The sequence below is a fragment of the Abramis brama genome (assembly GCF_963993115.1).
Source record: "Abramis brama genome assembly, chromosome: 10".
NCBI classification, from domain to species: Eukaryota; Metazoa; Chordata; class Actinopteri; order Cypriniformes; family Leuciscidae; genus Abramis; species Abramis brama.
In genome coordinates, this window is record NC_139972.1 from 8,255,640 (window position 1) to 8,274,571 (window position 18,932).

Consider the following 18,932-nt stretch of genomic DNA (forward strand, 5'->3'; position numbering starts at 1 on the left):
AATGCATTTAATGATGTTTAAGAGGCCATTTGAGGTCTTGATTTTGTTTTTGGGCTCTACAAGAATAGGTTTTCATGCTTTCATGCTCAAAAAAATATTATTTTCCCATATTCTCCATTGTTGCCATTGTTCTCCATTGTATATCTTTATTCTGCGTATTTATTATTTAAAAGAGGAATATTGTGACGTGTTCGTTCCTGGAAGAAACTCAAGACTGCAAAGTTTCAGGGAGTTCAGAAACAGTTACACTGATACAGAGAATAACTCCTGCTGGAGGGACTTTTTCATGCTCAAACAGCAACATTACACACTAAAGAAAGATGAACATGGAAAAATCATAATAGGTCCTCTTTAAACTAACAGGAGCTTATATCACCATAACATACAGCAGAAATGTTCTTCTAACCTTCGAGCAGCCTCCATTTTTACACACCGTCCCAATTTTGACCTCACTTCCTTCCTCTTCTGAAGGTCAAAAAGATGCACATGTCAGGTTTTGCATGAGATGGTCAAGCAACTAAATAAAACGAGAATGAATCTAGAACCTCCTGCAAGTTTATAATGATGTAACGTCACCTTTCTCTTCGAGCTGAGCGGCGTCTGCAAGTCTGAGTTTCTCGAGCGTCTGGTTCAGAGACGGGGAGACTTTCCTCTGCAGCTCCACCAGCGGCTCCTCAGCGCTGAAACAACATTTATAAAGCGCTTTATACAATACAGATCCTTTCAAAGCAGCTTTAGCAGCCATTATAGCGATGATGATGATGATGATGAAGAGGAGGAAGAGTTACCTGGGTCTCTGGATGGACTCCAGTGGTTTGGGGGCCTGGATGATATACTCATTAAACCTGGGTTTCAGATCCTCCAGCTCTTTCTTCTCTCCTGAGACCTTCACGTCTGGTTTCACGGGTTCAAGCGGCTTCTCGCTGTTATGAGGACCTTTAGTGCAGCCCTGACAGAGATCGAGCCATAAAACAGGAGACGTTTGCATTTATTTGCTTTATCTTAGTGACAGAATTCAGCGATATCGAAGAGATACTGTAAAGGAATTTTACATGGTTGTGATATCGGTTAGCAGCGTTAGAGAGTCAGAGTTAGAGAATTAAAACACACCAATGCAAAACAGAAAAGAGTTTTATTAATTACACAAAATAATATTAACAAACATTATATGCATGTTTGTGAAGCAGTGTCAGCGTGGCATGTGATCACAAATATCAGTTTAATATATTAATTATTATTATTTAATAATAGTAATTCATATAAAAATATAAAATCTAAAATTATTTTAAAGTTAATGCTTTAAGTATGTAATGTTTCAGGAAAAAAATAAGGCAAATAAATAAAGTTATGTGACATTTTCCTTTACAAATGAATGATCTTTTATACATTAAATAATGTTTGATGATGTTTTTTTATAATGCAAGAGCCCTTGATAAGGATAGCACATAATTCATTGAGCTCTAGTAGTATGCAGTGCTGTCCAGTTCACAATAACACACATATATGCATTATATTCTACAAAGCAAGCTTATATATTTCAATTAACAACACTGCATATTTCTGACTCCGTTATGTTTCTTACAACACACAAGAAACCAGAGCTGTGCATGCTCTCGTTTGGTCATTGAAACGTAAATAATAGATGTATGAATAATAACATCTATAGATGTATAAATAATAGATAGTTCGGTGTACAAATAATAAGTAACACTTTCGATTATGAATAAACTTTGTAACTAGATTAGTGTAACAAACACTCACCCTCAGGACTGATTTCTGGATCAAATCGCTGCCCGCACTCAAATCACTGTTATTTAGTTGTTAGAAATACTTGATACATCAAGAGGAATATGATAGAAATTAACATTGCAATTAGTAATTAACTGTGTTCAGAGGCAGAAAAAAAAAGAAAAAAAAAAAGAAACCAGTAAAAGAATGTGAAGATTTATTTAATAGATCATCATATAAAAATAGATTAATAATAAAAAAAATATCTGACAGAAATGTTCAGTGAAATTATTTGCATAATCTTTGTCTTCCTCTGATGGTATAATTTACAACATCTCTTCTGTAGTCAAACTCTTGATAAAACTTATAAAACTTTTCCCAACGCTGTCTGTATTGCACAATAAATCTATTGTCTAAGGCTTGTTTTCACTTTGCTTTAACCGTTTGTCACGTATTTTAAGTGTTTCACGATCTACATTGTAATCAATATCTAACAAATTTGAAACAATTCAAAGCTGCTGTTTTCAGCACTCATTTTTATGACCCATTACTATAAAACAAGAAACTGGTGTGAAGTCACACACACACACGTCAGTGTGATCGCTGTGTGTCTCTGTGTCTTCAGTCTCTGTAGCGGCTCTTTATTCACCATCAGCTGATCCTGAGGAAACTGAACTGACATCTAAACACTGAGAGTCCTACAATAAAACACACAGACAGACACACATGAGTATGAGACATTACTGAGTCACATCACATCTGGAGATCATTTCAGGAAAAACAGCCAGAGATATTAATAAAAAACTGGAATAGATTAATAACAGCAAATGATCAACAATTCTCACTTTATCACACACACACACACACACCACGTTTACATGCAAACAAATAATCTGTTAGTAATCAGATTGACGGCTCGGACTGAAAAACCTTCATGTAAACACTTTAATCGTATGAGCTCAATCTGAATGAAATTTTGATTGGATTGGGTGGTTTATTCCTTTTCTAATCCGATCGAGAGGACATGTAAACACTTGATCAGATTGAAAACCGAATCTGGAAAGTTCTGTGTGTGTGCAATGACGTAATGACGTATGATGCGTACGAGCTGTTGTAGTTGTTGAATGAAGTGTCATGAATGACCAACACAATCTCACGGCCTTCAGTCCTTCTTTCAGACTCTCATCCACAGGCTGTTTCGGGTGCAGGTAGGGGTGTTTTTACTGCGTGATCAATATAAGCAGCACGGCACAACGGTTCATGTGCTCATTGTCTCCTAATTAGGACCTGACCCGTAATATATAATTAAGTCTGCTGTTTAAAACAATCAAAGTAGGAGAATAGTATGTGCAAACAGTGGGAAATATTCGTGCAGTGTGTGTATGTCAAAAACTCAATTCAGATTTGAAGCTTGTGACATATAAACACACACATCAACCCGATCATTTTATTTATCGTTCATGTAAACACTACGTTTGGATTCATCAATTCATGAATTAATTCCAATTGAAACAAAAGTTGTGCATGTAAACATGGATGAAAATATTCATATAGACCTAGCCTAGTCATAGATCATATTCACATCACAGAATTAAACTCTTATTAAAAACAGTTTATGGAGACTAAAGTGGACCTGAATTATCATCTTATATTCTCCAGTTACACACATATGAGACCTGTCACTGAAATTGGGTCAATTTAAAGGCTTGAAATAAAAATATACTTACAGTAGTGTAATGTCTCCAGTTTATAATGTGGATCATCCTTCAGATCAGAGAGCAACTTCACTCCTGATTCTCCTATTAAATTTCCAGACAGATCCAGTTCTCTCAGGTGTTCAGGGTTTGATCTCAGAGCTGAAGTCAGAGCAACACAACCTTCATCTGTGACGCCACAATTTCTCAACCTGTAGAGAACAATAACACACACTTCACTCTCTCAGTTCAGATCAGATCAGTTTAGCAGTGAATCCATTATTAGAGAGAAAGTTCACACTAAAAGCACAAATGAATATGTTTGATGGATCATTAGATTGAGATACAAAATGTCAAAAAACATGATCATACAACATCTAAAGTATCATTTAATCAGGAAAATAGTCTCTTAAATTACACTATTCACTACATAGGCTAGTTTTGCTGTTACTTAGATCTGAATGTAATATGTATGAAGTAGTAAAATGGTGTGTGCGTTTGTGTGTGTGATTTTAAAAAATTATAAACAATATTTTAGAAAGCGTCAATGCAGAAAGATGAACAATTAACAGTAAGAATGAATCCAGCATGTTCATTTCTCAGTTCTGACTGTGTTGAGCTCGAGTCTGTTTAAAGTCAAGAGACTGAAATGTTGATTGTGTGTGAAAGTGTGTATTTCAGTGTGACTCTCAGTCCTGCAGTTTCATGTTATTGAGGATCAGCTCATGTGTTCAATCATTTATTAGAAGTAGAAAAGATGGCGCCGGTGTGTGTGGCAGGCCGTCTGTTTCCGTGTCCTAGTATGTGTGTTTTGTTGCTTTTATCACTGCTTTTAATTTCAAACATCTCAACTTTGCTGACATACAATCGCCAAACCCTTTTAAACATTCAAGAAATCTTCAAAGAACTGTCTAGCCCCGAGTGGAGAAATTCACGCTCGTATCCCCCTCCCGTGTTGTCGTCTGTCCCGGCGTTCCTACTTCGACAGCCTAGTGCTACACAACGACGAAAACGCCGCAGAAGACGAGGAAAACGCGGGGGTATTTTAGTTGCTCTAAAGTTCCGCCTGGCCGATTGGTCTGCGACCCAGGTTCGGCTGGATGTGCAGGCATTCGAACGAAACTTTGAGTGTTCTATATCCCGGCGCTCCTTGGAACTACGGCATGAGTGGATTCGGTCTGTGATCCCAACACACTCGGCAAAGAGCTTCTGTCAACGCCCGCTACTTGCTCGTAGAGGTGGAGTAAATCATCAAAATCTGAAATCTTTGCGCTGGGAAACTCACCATGGAGAAGACTAAATATTTTTCAGAGGTCATTACAAAAAACTGCCATAGACCAAAAATTATATTTCATACAATTAACTCTGTTATAAATCCCTCTTCAGATGTTCTTCCAAAACCATCGCAAACACTTTGCAATAATTTTCTACACTTTTTTGTAGACAAGATTGCAAATATTAGATCTCATATTCAACCAACACTGCTAGATCCGTCGGACCCAGCCACTTGTTCTAGTGTTTTAGCCCAGTTTGAACCCATTTCTTTTGAAATTCTTCAAGAAGTGGTTAATCAGCTAAAGCCTACCACCTCGCAGCAGGACAAGATTCCGACTCACCTTTTTAAACAAGTTTTAGATACTGTCGGACCTAGTTTAAGGTCCATAATTAATAAGTGCCTTACTGCAGGGACTATGCCAGAGGGTTTGAAACATGCCGTTGTTCAACCTCTTATCAAGAAACCAAATCTGGATCCTTCTGACTTGTCAAATTTTAGACCAATATCCAAACTACCTTTTATCTCGAAAATCATAGAGAAAATAGTACTGCAACAAATACAAAGCTATCTGAACATGAATAACATTTCGGAAATATTTCAGTCAGGTTTCAGGAAATATCATAGCACAGAGTCTGCCCTGCTGAAAGTTCTAAATGACATTTTTTTAACTGTGGACACAGGTGATCATGCTATTCTGGTATTATTGGATTTGAGTGCAGCATTCGATACTATAGACCATAATATCCTTATGTCCCGTCTTGAACATTGTGGAGGGATCAAGGGAAATGCTCTAAAATGGTTCAATTCTTTTCTGTCAAACAGAAGCTTTTCAGTTTGTCTTGGAGAATTTTCTTCTGCTGCAGCCCCTCTAAATTATGGTGTTCCGCAGGGATCTATTCTAGCGCCTATTCTTTTTTCTCTTTACATGCTTCCGTTGGGCACCATCTTTAGGAAACATGGTGTTTCTTTCCACTGTTTTGCAGATGACACTCAAATCTATCTGCCAATGAAACTGAAGGATTCAAATACACTGCAACCTTTATTTGACTGCTTAACTGACATAAAACGCTGGATGTCACTAAATTTTTTAAATCTAAATGAATCCAAAACAGAGGTTGTTGTGTTTAGTCCCTCCGATAGGTCTGATGCTCAACATCCTAACTTGGAGCAGCTGTCTTGTTTTCAAAAACCGTGTGTTAAAAACTTAGGAGTTCTATTTGATGGCTCCCTTAAATTTGATAAGCAGATAAATTCGGTGGTAAAATCTAGCTTTACCATCTAAGAGTTGTGGCAAAAGTAAAGCCCTGGCTCTCCCGTAAAGACTGCGAAAAGGTAATCCATGCATTTGTCTCTACCCGACTTGATTACTGTAATTCTCTCTATGTGGGAATAAACCAAAGATCGATTTCCCGACTTCAAATGGTGCAAAACTCTGCGGCTAGACTTTTGTTGGGTGTACGTAAGCGTGATCATATTACTCCCATTTTAATGTCTCTTCATTGGCTTCCTGTTTTTTATAGAATTGATTTTAAAATCCTCTTATTGGTTTTCAAATCCCTAAACGGATTGGCGCCTGCTTACTTGTCAAGCCTTTTGTCTATTCATAAGCCATCGAGATCTCTCAGATCTTCAGAACACAGGCTGTTGACTGTTCCTAGGGCAAGACAAAAAATGAGAGGGGATCGGGCTTTCTCTGTTGTTGCCCCCAAACTGTGGAATAGTCTCCCACTGTGTATCAGAACTGCTCAGACACTGTCTGATTTTAAATCCAAGTTAAAAACTCATCTTTTTTCTTTGGCTTTTAATGTAGTGTAGAAACTGCAAAAGCTCTTTTATTGTTTGTGTGTTTTGTTTCCTGTGTAAATGGTGCTATTTATGGGATTGTAAAGCACTTTGGTCAACTCTGAGTTGTTTTAAATAGTGCTATAGAAATAAACTTGACATTGACATTGACATTGACATTTACAGCTCAATAATCTGAACTCACAGCAGCAGAAAGAGGCTGAACACTTCAAATATACTTTACATTGTGATTCATGTGTGAAAGTCAAATATGATCTTACCTCAGTATCTCCAGTTTACAGTGAGGATTCTGTAGTACATCAGACAGCAGATTCACTGATTTTCCTATTTTATTCTGAGACAGACCCAGTTCTCTCAGGTGTTCAGGGTTTGATCTCAGAGCTGAAGTCAGAGCAGCACAACCTTCATCTGTGAGATAACAAAAACTCAACCTGTAGAGAACAATGACACACACTTCACTCTCTCAGTTCAGATCAGATCAGTTTAGCAGTGAATCCATTATTAAAGAGAAAGTTCAAACTTAAAGCACAATTAATATGTTTGATGGATCATTAGATTGAGATCTAAAGTGCCACAAAATATGATCATAAAACATCTAAAGTATCATTCAATCAGGAAAAATAATCTCTTATTTGGACTTTTTAAAAATGTCTTGTGCAAAATCTGCTTTAATAAATTAGACTATTCACAACATAGGCTAGTTTTACTGTTAAGCCGACTGCACACTCTGCAATTTTGGCCACAATTTGGCCATCTGAGACAAATTTTTCAAATCCTAAAAGTTTCCTCTGATCTTAGGCCAAAACCTGAAGTGTTTGATCATTAGTTTGATATTAGGGCTGCACGATCGACCGAAATTAAACCGCACGCGATCTGGTAAAGATTGCGATAATTTTATGCGCAAGTGAAGTACGGCTCTGTGATCGGTAGTAAATGCTGCTCGATCTGAAAGCCAGAGGGCGTCTCACACACACACGCTAAATATGCCCCACTGCAGAAAAACGATAACACACATCATTCCAGGAAATCCCTATCAGCATCATACTATCTGTAGCTGAATAAACAGAAGATTGAAACGCTTTGATTTATTAATGTTGTCTTTTGTTGGACAAGAGGTTCATAAATGCTTCTTATGTTTGGAAAGATGTTTGATGTGTGTTGCTTTTTCAAATGCATATTAAAAACGACTCAAACTCGCAGTGCTTTCAGATGGAGCAGCGTTTACTACTGATCAGAGCCGTAAGTCACTGACAAGCTGCACATAATAAATAATCGCAGCCTTTGTGATTTCATAATAGCGATAAGCAAAATCGGTTTAAGCACTGTAAGCCCGACTCAATCAGCCCAACGGAGGCCTCCAATCAGCGGGTGAAGTTCTCTGCGCGTTACTGTCTTTGCTTGTGGCAAAGTAATTTGATTAAATGAAATACATTTTTTCATATGTATTACCTCATTATTTCATCTGACTTAATGAAAAGGTTTTAATGATATCTGTGCATCATTAAATGTGAGTGAATGTTTGACTATTCTTTTTAACTCTTTACTGAAAATAATGTCAGAGTCAGTTAGAATAAAATAAAATGTTTACAATTTATTATGTCAGGTAAATGTACAATGCCAATTTCATAGTTCAGTTCAAAGATAATAGATACAAAATATCAAATGCTTTGGAATAAAGACAGAAGATGCGAACTTTGACATTAGGAAATACATGATGCTGAGAGTCTCGGCCACTCTCAGCATCACGGGTCAATTTGAGCTACAAATCGCCCTGAGCCTCGTTGCAATTAATTATATACCCAGACCAAGACAGAAACTCTTTTCACATGGAAACATTTGCTAACAATGGGAATCTGCATTCAAAGTTTACACCTTTAGAGAGCAGGAGGCCATTTGCCTGGAAGACCCACCCTCCTTTGTGTGCAAGTTATCTCTAAACTCATAAAAAACTTTATTACCTTTAGTTTTACTTCTTTGGGAATGAGACCTTTGCACCAGTCGCACTGAGACATTTCAAAAGATGCCAAATGTGTGTAATACTGTATGATAATTATTCAAATTAAACCATATAGATTATAGGGTGAATTTTGGTGATCTCAGCATGAGAGAGAAGGAAAGAGATGTAGATTAGGATGATTCTGAGGTGAGACTTGCATCTCGAATGGTGCACAAGAGTAGGTTCAAATGTTAATTTACAGAAAGGTCCTTTGTCTTCTCAGGGAGTGGTCGCTCCTCAACCAGACTGCCCGGCATTTTCTAATTTCTTAAGTCTTACAGTGCGAATTCATGTTAAATGGAATTAATCTTGCCGCCCTATTTGATATATTCACCAACAGCCGATAATGACCGTTGCGATCAAATTTGACCTCAGACGAGATTCTGACAGTGTGAGAAGATTTGACTCACAGTCCTGCAGTGTGACTTCTCCTACGACAACTGTTGAAAAGGCCAGCTATGCATATATTGAGACATTAGCGCCCCCTTGTGACTTAAGACTCTGATACTCTGATGACTTTTTCCGGTTCAATATTAACCGGAAGCAGTTTGGAGAGCTCGTATAGAGACTTGGCTAGTGTCCTGCTGTTATTGTTGTTGTTGCAGAGTAAGTTCATATACAAGTGAGTGAATTTGTTTATGCTATTCATTATCTTTAAAGAGCTGTAATTGAATGCAAGTTTGGTTGTATTTGCATTAGCTATAATCGCATATGTACGCAACACGCATTGTCTATTGCATCATCCAACTACGGTGCTAGTGAGAGCATACAGAGACATTTATATATTGATATTTATGTATATTCATCATAAACCAGTGTTCAGTAAGTGCAGACTGAGTGGATGCTCAAGGGTCATGGCGTTGAACGTCATGGCGGCAGGCAGGTGCAGCAGGTTTGGTGTGCTGGGGGCATTTCTGCTTTATGCGTTTGTTTCCCAGCCTCATGACCTCATTCAAAAAAAAGACTCAAAAAACAGCCTGAGCGCAGATCACAAGGCGAAACACTGATCATTATCCTGTGTCTCCTATTATCGGGAGACGTTCATCAATGCTCAGGCCCATCTCCAACAGCGGCGAATCTGACAAAGTGAATGACTTGACACTTTTTCATACACTTAACCATACTAAAGTTATCTGGGACGCTAAATCGAAACCTAAAGGTCTGCTGGGGGGACATTTAAACGTTAGGAGTATTTAATCTAAAACCGACCAGGTGGAAAAATTGCTTACTGACTCGAACTTGGACTTTACTTTCGGAGACATCTCCTCAGGCAGCCTACTGCTTTCCAGGCTATAGCATATTTAGAAGGGATAGGTCTACTGGAAGAGGTGGTGGATTACTTTTCTATGTTAAAGAGTATTTACAATGCCAACAGATAAATGTGCAAGATAAATTGGATGTAGAGATTGAATGTATTGTTTTAACTATAAATGTGTCACCTCAGATGTCATTAATTTTAGTTGGTATTTATAGACCACCTTCTGCTGATGCTAAATGTTATACATCATTTAAGGAGATTTTAAAATAATTAAATACTCTTGGTAAAGAAGTAATTGTACTAGGGGATTTTAATGTAAATTGGATAGATAAAAACAGTAGGAAAAGGTTAAAGGAAAGAACAGGTCTTTATCATTTTGAACAGCTAATAAATGGACCGACAAGGATAACCAATACCTCTAAAACACAAATCGACCTGGTATTTCAAATAAATCTGACAGAATAATAAAATCTTTTAATTGTATCACAGGCATGTCAGATCACAATTTAGTTCTTATAGCACGGAAATTAAACAAAAATAGATTTACATTTAGAATAAATAAGAAAGAGGCCTTTTATAAAATACCTAATAAAGATTTGGCACATTTTGACCAAGAGTTGGAGAAGGTAGACTGGAATGTTTTGAACTCTAAATACGAAAGAGGCTCATTTTGTGGGAGTTTTTTAGATCTAATTAAAATTATCAAGGTGAAATTTATTCAAAAGTGTGTTAACTTGTATAAAAAGGCACATTTACCCTGGTTGACAAAAGACATTTGGAAATTGATGAGGAGAGGAGATTATCTAATTAAAAAGGCGTTAAAATCGAACATTGAAAATGATATGCGTCTATTCAAGGATTATCGGAATAAAGTAGTGAAAGAACTAAGGACTTCGAAAGCAAACTTTTTTATTGATTTGATAACACAAGCTAAAGGAAACAATCACTTAGTTTGGAAGCACATTAATACTATTTCTCGAAAAAAAAAATGTCTCAAATGTTATGAAATTAAAATAAACAATGTTTTAACGCAAGAAGAATCAAAGGTAGCTAGTGCTTTTAATAGTTTTTTCAAAGATTATGTTAATGATTTGGTTGTTGGTTTTGGTAACAGAACAATGGAAATGAAATATGTAGATTCAACTAAACCAGTGTTTCACTTAAGTGAGGTCACGGAGCAAGAAATCCTTAAAATTTTACAAGGACTTCAAAATTCAAAGTCACAGGATGGTTATGGTTTAGATTCGTGTATGATTAAAAGGAATGCTGCCACCCTATGTCGACCTATTACTCAGCTAATCAATCGATCCATTGGAGAAGCGGTCTTCCCCGGCTGTCTAAAAAAGGCAGTGGTTACACCTTTGCATAAGGGAGGAGATAAAGCTGAGCTGGCCAACTACAGACCAGTGAGTATCCTACCTGTAATATCGAAAGTAGTCGAGAAAGTAGTGGCCATGCAACTGATGGATCATTTGAATTATGGAGAGCACCCCCTGAATCCACTTCAGTTCGGTTTTAGAAAACATCATTCGACTGAAACGGAATGATGAAAGTCGGAAACTTTCTCGACTACTTTCGATATTACAGGTAGGATACACTTTGCTATTTTGTTGAACAACTTAAAGCCAGGTTGGATAAAGGGGGGGTGGTGGGTGCCATATTTCTAGACCTGCAAAGAGCTTTCGACACGGTAAACCATAACATCCTGTTATCTAAATTGTCCGCTCACAATATTTCTGAAGAGACATTACGATGGTTTAAATCATATTTAGAGAATAGGAAGCACTGCACAAGAATTAAGAGTACTATGTCTTCTTTTTTGGACTGCTCAGTTGGGGTGCCACAAGGCTCCATTTTGGGCCCTCTCTAGTTCAGTGTATATATAAATGATCTTCCAGCTATTTGTCCTGAAGTTCACGTACAAATGTACGCCGATGACGCAGTGATATACTGTATGTCCATGCGAAATCAAGTTAGAAAGCAGCAGCTGTGCTCCAGGGAGCGATGGAAAAAATCTCAGATTGGATGGTACAATCATGCTTGACATTAAACTTTAGCAAAACAATTAGCATGTTTTTCTCAATAAGGAATACGTCTCACTCTGCGCCGGAAGTTATTGTTAAAGGAACAAGGATTCATGAAGCAGAGTCTGTCAAGTATTTAGGCGTAGTGTTAGACAGGACACTGTCGTTTAAAAAGCATGTTTCTAAATTGATAAAAAATTTAAAATTTAATTTATCGCAGTTCAGATATATTCGCCCTCAAATGAGCACAGATGCAGCCAAGCTTTATATGCATGCGATGATATTTTCTCATTTTACATATTGTATCACAAATTGGTCTCTTTCAACCAACTCTGCGTTACAGCCGCTTCTTAGCTTGTACAAACAGGCACTTAAAATTTTAGATAAAAAACCTGTTTCATACCACTAGTGTAACATTGTGAAGAAATATAAATTAACATTTGAAAATTTCATTTTGTTTTTGAATGTTAGCTTAGTATATAAAATTCTTCATGATTTGGCCCCACAGTCCCTGAGAAACTTAGAACAATGCGAGCCTCCTCCAGAGGGATCCTCAGATTTGCGATCATTAACAAAAAACTGGTAAATTGGGGTATTGTTAAAAATGTAAGAAGGTAATATTCTTATTCTTATTTTATATGAAAAAAAAAACTGTAATAATTGTAAATACTGTAAATATGTAATTGCATGTTAGTTGAGGTGATCCTTTTGTAGGTGCTGTATCTGTATTTTACATTGTGAATGAACTCATCAGTAAGAATGCTCATTGCCCACTGTATAAACCTGCTGTCACTTTGCCTCTGCCCAGGGACTACAGATGAAAATTAGCCTGTAGCTATCTCTGGTCTGTGCAACACATTTGTTGTGCAATGTCCCTGTCAAATAAATAAATAAATAAATAAATAAATAAATAAATAATATTGTAATTATGAGTCCCTTTGAGTCAATTTGGGTATGTGTGTGTTCTTATTTACTGTGAAAGGGAGATTGTTCACATTATTTTAACCATATGTATCGATTCCCATGAGCTCACATGTCAGAGAACGTGATGCCATTTTTCATGAGTGGTAATCTAGTCCCTACATGTCTGAATAGTTTACTATGTGTATAATTATGTACATAATGTACGTATAATTGACAGATTGAGTTAATTCTTGTTATTACTGTTCATTACTAATTTAGTATTATTACTTTCTGTACTACAATTGTTCACTCAACCCAATTCTACAACTGTAAATGCCTCTACAAGCCTCAATCCATTAAAGTGTACTTCATCTCTGACCGGACGACTTATGTCTGCTCAATATCCACCAGCACTACACTAGTCTACTCCACAAATGGTCCTTTGAGCCGGATGCAGGAGCTGTCATAAGATTGATGCATCAGAGTGATCCAGATCCTAGACTTGACCTTCCTGAGCCCATCGTCAGTTACTTAGTTACCTGTCAGACTTTGAGCTCACTGATCATCAACAGAGGCTACAGTCAACAAGACAGAGAGTAGATTCTTCCCCTGAGATGAGTGATGATTCAGAAACACGAGGAGCAGCAGCACCCAAACTCACCGCCACCTCCCCTGAGTATAGAGCAAGTGGCAGCCTCTGATAGAGTGGAGTCCCAGTAGAGAGAACGAACAACAGCGAGCACATGCAGAATTGGTTCAAAGTTAGAGTGGAATTTTTTTTGTCATTTTCCACAAATTTTGTATGCATGCAAATTGTATAATATCCAAGGAAAACATTTCTAGTAATTGTGCAGTTAATTCTCATACTGTATTTTCAGAAAGTTTTGGAATATATCTTCTCCCCAAATGTGTCACTAATAAAAAACAATTTAATAAATAATTTTATGAAAAGGTTTATGTTGACCTATTAAGATTAATATTTTAATCATATATATATATATATATATATATATATATATATATATATATATATATATATATATATAGAGAGAGAGAGAGAGAGAGAGAGAGAGAGAGAGAGAGAGAGAGAGAGAGAGAGAGAGTAAGTGAGATGTCCAATGTAAATTGTGATAATCATAATGAATTTCAAGGGAATAATCGACAATTATGATTTTTGTCACAATCATGCAGCCCTAACTCACAGCAGCAGAAAGAGGCTGAACACTTCAAATATACTTTACATTGTGATTCATGTGTGAGAGTCAAATATGATCTTACCACAGTTTCTCCAGTTTACAGTGAGGATTCTGTAGTACATCAGACAGCAGATTCACTGATTTTCCTATTTTATTCCATGACAGACTCAGTTCTCTCAGGTGTTCAGGGTTTGATCTCAGAGCTGAAGTCAGAGCAGCAAAACCTTCATCTGTGACGCCACAATTACCCAACCTGTAGAGAACAATGACACACACTTCACTCTCAGTTCAGATCAGATCAGTTTAGCAGTGAATCCATTATTAAAGAGAAAGTTCAAACTTAAAGCACAAATTAATATGTTTGATGGATCATTAGATTGAGATCTAAAATGTGACAAAACATGATCATAAAACATCTAAAGTATCAATCAATCAGGAAAAATAATCTCTTATTTGCACTATAATAAAATTCAGTCTTGTGTTCAGTCTGCTTTAATACATGACACTATTCACAACAGGTTAGTTTTACTGTTACTTAGATCTGTACTATGTAATATGCATGGAGTGTCAATTAGTGTGTGTGTGTGTGTGTGTGTGTGTGTGTGTGTGTGTGTGTGTGTTTTCATTTCACAAAATTAAAAACAATCCTTTAGAAAGTGTCAATGCAGAAATATGAACAATTAACAGTAAGAATGAATCCAGCATGTTCTTCATTTCTCAGTTCTGACTGTGTTGAGCTCGAGTCTGTTTAAAGTCAAGAGACTGAAATGTTGATTGTGTGTGTGAAAGTGTGTATTTCAGTGTGACTCTCAGTCCTGCAGTTTCATGTTATTGAGGATCAGCTCATGTGTTCAATCATTTACAGCTCAATAATCTGAACTCACAGCAGCAGAAAGAGGCTGAACACTTCAAATATACTTTACATTGTGATTCATGTGTGAGAGTCAAATATGATCTTACCCCAGTCTCTCCAGTTTACAGTGAGGATTCTGTAGTACATCAGACAGCAGATTCACTGATTTTCCTATTTTACTCCATGACAGATTCAGTTCTCTCAGGTGTTCAGGGTTTGATCTCAGAGCTGAAGTCAGAGCAGCAAAACCTTCATCTGTGAGATTACAATGATTCAACCTGTAGAAACAATGACACACACTTCACTCTCTCAGTTCAGATCAGATCAGTTTAGCAGTGAATCCATTATAAAAGAGAAAGTTCAAACTTAAGGCACAAATTAATATGTTTGATGGATAATAAGATTGTGATATAAAATGTCACAAAACATGATCATAAAACATCTAAAGCAGGGATGGGCAACTTCGGTCCTGGAGGGCCACTGTCCTACAGAGTTTAGCTTCAACCCTAATCAAACACACCTGAACAAGCTAATCAAGGTCCTCAGGATTACTAGAAAATTACAGGCAGGTGATTTTTTTCAGGGTTGAAGCTAAACTCTGTAGGACAGTGGCCCTCCAGGACCGAAGTTGCCCATCCCTGATCTAAAGTATCAATCAAGAAAAATAATCTCTTATTTGCACTATATTAAAATTCAGTCTTGTGCAAAATCTGCTTTAATAAATTACACGATTCACAACAGGCTAGTTTTACGGTTACTTACTAGATCTGTACTATGTATGGAGTGTCAATTAGTGTGTGTGTGTGTGTGTGTTTTCATTTTACAAAAATTAGAAAGTGTCAATGCAGAAAGATGAACATAATTGACAGTACGAATGAATCGTCTCAGGTTACGACTAAGAACAGGGAACGAGACATTGCGTCAAAGCGCTAGGGGAAAGCCTCAGCATGACTGATGACTGAAACACTGTATAACCACGAAAATCGTATTGGCCGGCGTCAGCCATGACGTCATGCTCTAGCACGACCAGGAAGTATAAAACGGCGTCTAGAGAACATGTCATCCATTTCTTTGTCTGAAGGGACTGTACAAGCAGACCGGAGGCATGGCAACGAGGTGTCTCGTTCCCTGTTCTCAGGGAACATAGGTTAAAGTCGTAACCTGAGACATTCCCTTTCGAAAGGGAACTCGCACTGCGTCAAAGCGCTGGGGGAACGATCTACCCACGCTGCCACGCTGAGGGGATGCTTTAGCAACTATGGCTGCTACAAGCACAAACACATTAACTCAAAGTTAAAGCCCCTTACTGCTTACACGTCAGGCTAACAGTAGCACTACTCCCTACGGCCACTGCCCGAGCTCCAAGCTAAGCGAGGGGGTAACTCCGTGAATCACACAAAGGGCTTGCCAGCTCAAGGGCATGGGTACCACAGCCTGACTTTCAGAGGGGGGTTCCTTTAAGGGAGTATGGCCCAGAGACTATGGGCCCTAGCCTGCTACTTTCGGGGGGACAGAGTCAACCCCCATACCAGGGAGGCTATCATGCTTAATGCTGAAGCCAACAACCTGCATAGTAGTGCTATGGGAAGCGGAGGCCTCAGCAGGATGACTCAAGAGCAGAGGAGGCCTGCCCACTTACACCAATGTGGCTCTTCCAGAACTTTATCTCAAAATGTGAAAAGTTCATAGTGCAGAGCTCAGACAAAGGGCCTAAAACCAACTCTCTGTTATCGAGAGGGCCCTTTTCTGTATGAAAAGCATGGAGGCCTCAGCAGGACGACTCTCAAAGGACAGGAGGCCTGACACATGCTAGAATACAGCTAGTCTTGCCTGGAGGCCTCAGCAGGATAACTCTATTAGGAAGAGGGGCCTGCCAGACTTACACCGGCATCGAGTTTCTCAGAACATCAACCCAGAGCTCAGGGAACGACGGGTCTAATAACTACTCAAGACATGAGGATGAACCCTTTCCACGCTCTACCAAGCCGCATATATGGAGACCTCAGCAGGATGACTCTCGAAGGAGAAGAGGCCTGACAAATGTAGCTAACAAGCTGTATATATGGAGGCCTCAGCAGGATGACTCTCGGAGGAGAAGAGGCCTGACACATGTAGCTAACAAGCTGTAAACATGGAGGCCTCAGCAGAATGACTCTCCTAAGGGAGAGGAGGCCTACCATACCCTTTAAGAATCAGCCAAGCTCTAGCTATGCATAACACAGAACTGAGGAAGCGAAGGGCCTACAATATAACTCTCTGAATTAAGAGAGAGGCCTCTTCTCGATGCAGAGACCAGGGGTCTCATTTATAAAACTGTGCGTAAGAACCTTACTAAAAGTGTACGTGCGCCCGAAAGCCAAAAATGGCATACGCAAAAAAATATTCAGATTTATAAAACCGTTCGTACGCCAGAACCTGCGCAGAATTCACTTTATAAATCCCAGTCAGCGGAAGATTGTGCGCACATGCGTCTCCTCCCCGAAATAACCATATATAGAGCTTACAACGCCTAGATTTACTATGCATATCCTCATCTGCATATTATTTGCATATAATTATTCATCCACGTGATAACGTTTAACGGTACAAGACACATTACATTAATAAAAATCAAGTAGTTGCCTATCCTTGTCTTGTTTTTGAATACATAAATCAAATAGTGTAAAATACATTTCAGAGAAAGTTTTTTCTCAATCTTTTCCACTGGCCGAATTGTATTTTTAATTGATTTCTATTTTTAATGGAAACGGATAGACCTTGGGCATTATTTGCATGAAACTATTTTCTCAGACAATCTGGTATTATCATGATAAGCAATTATCTATGTGGTTAAAACATTAAAACACAGCACGCCACAGCAAAAGTGTTCAAAAGCATCGCATCCACAACAAATATTTCTATTGATTGAATATAAAAAATCTTGTAACTTCTCAGTAATGATTTCATGTTTAAGTGTTTAACTCCATAATTTGAATGGCATATTTAATCTAAATGTTTATATCAGAAGTAAAACATAATTTAAATCATTATTTTATTTATTTAAACTGCGTCAGTTTCACTAAACGGCCCAACGCGCTCGCTGGCGCGGACATTTAAGAAGGGATGGATATTTGCTTCAAGTGACAGGCTTGGTGAGTGAAATTATATTTGTATTATCTTTCTGTAGATGTTTAATTTTCTTTAGATTTTCTGTCTAAAAGTGACCAAAAAGACACTCAACTCCAGCTCACCATAGGTGTCGCCAAACTGCTCCATCTCCAAAACGTTCGTACGCATGGGTCAGAGTTTGCGTGCAGGTGCGCAAATTTTCCCGTCAAGTTTGTTTTTATAAATCACAACTTATGCGTCGGAAGTGGCGTACGCCTCTTTCAGGGCCTGTTTTGTGCGTACGCAACGGTTATAAATGAGGCCCCAGATCTATCTGCTCGGAACTCTGGAGGGTGGAGGCTTCAGCATGACAACTCTAAGAATGAGAGGAAGCCTACGACATCCTTATGTGCATTTCCAGAAATATGGCCGCTGGAGACGTACTCAGCATGACGACCCTAAACTTAAGGGGAGTACCAGAGTCTGCATTTGGGGCGGCCTGGCCGTATAAGAGAGACTAACACTGGGAGCATGTCACCCTAACACACCTGCCTACTGGGAGTATAGAGGTCCAAGCTTTGTGAGGGCCTGCTACAACTCAACCAGAGGTGAAGTCCTCTGCATAATGACCCAGAGGAACCAGGGGAGTACTAGGCTTACTCGGCGGCTATCTGAGAGATGGAGCACTCTAACGAAATACCCTTGCTAACTAGGGGAGTACTACGTCATCCTAAGAGGGGTGATTTTACCACTGTCTCAAATTTAGAGACATATACTGCCTCACAGGGCTATGGGGAGCAGGAGCCTTAAGAAAAAGACTCTAAGAAGAGGAGGCCTGCCATACTCGCACCCAAGTGGTCTTAAACTAGTTTTCCTACTTGTGAGAAACAACTATGTTAGAAAAAGAAACCCCATTAAAGGGGACCTATTATGCAAAATTCACTTTTGTATGGTGTTTGGACATACTGTAAATGTGTGTTGGCAGTGTGTGTACACAACCACCCTACAGTGATAAAAATCCACTCACTCCTTTTTTTTTAAATCCCCATAAATCATAAGCAGTCTCTCCAAACGACCTGTTTTCATAATGTGGCTTTAGTGACATCACTAAAGC

At 38.3% G+C, this 18,932-nt stretch overlaps 2 protein-coding genes across 2 annotated transcripts in view; one reads left to right on the forward strand and one right to left on the reverse strand.

Moving 5' to 3' along the window:
* LOC311090821 (NACHT, LRR and PYD domains-containing protein 3-like) overlaps nucleotides 1-18,932 on the forward strand; it is a 430,276-nt gene that overhangs the window by 355,546 nt on the left and 55,798 nt on the right. The gene's annotated exons all lie outside the window — the stretch shown is intronic.
* Nucleotides 1-18,932, reverse strand: part of LOC311090818 (NACHT, LRR and PYD domains-containing protein 12-like) — a 34,849-nt gene that overhangs the window by 4,611 nt on the left and 11,306 nt on the right. Inside the window, exons 10-13 of the mRNA XM_084126365.1 lie at nucleotides 14,839-15,009; nucleotides 13,961-14,131; nucleotides 6,762-6,932; nucleotides 3,456-3,634 (exon numbers count right to left, since the gene is read on the reverse strand). Of these exons, the coding sequence (XP_083982491.1) occupies nucleotides 3,456-3,634; nucleotides 6,762-6,932; nucleotides 13,961-14,131; nucleotides 14,839-15,009 (692 nt within the window). The remainder of the gene's footprint in view (nucleotides 1-3,455; nucleotides 3,635-6,761; nucleotides 6,933-13,960; nucleotides 14,132-14,838; nucleotides 15,010-18,932) is intronic.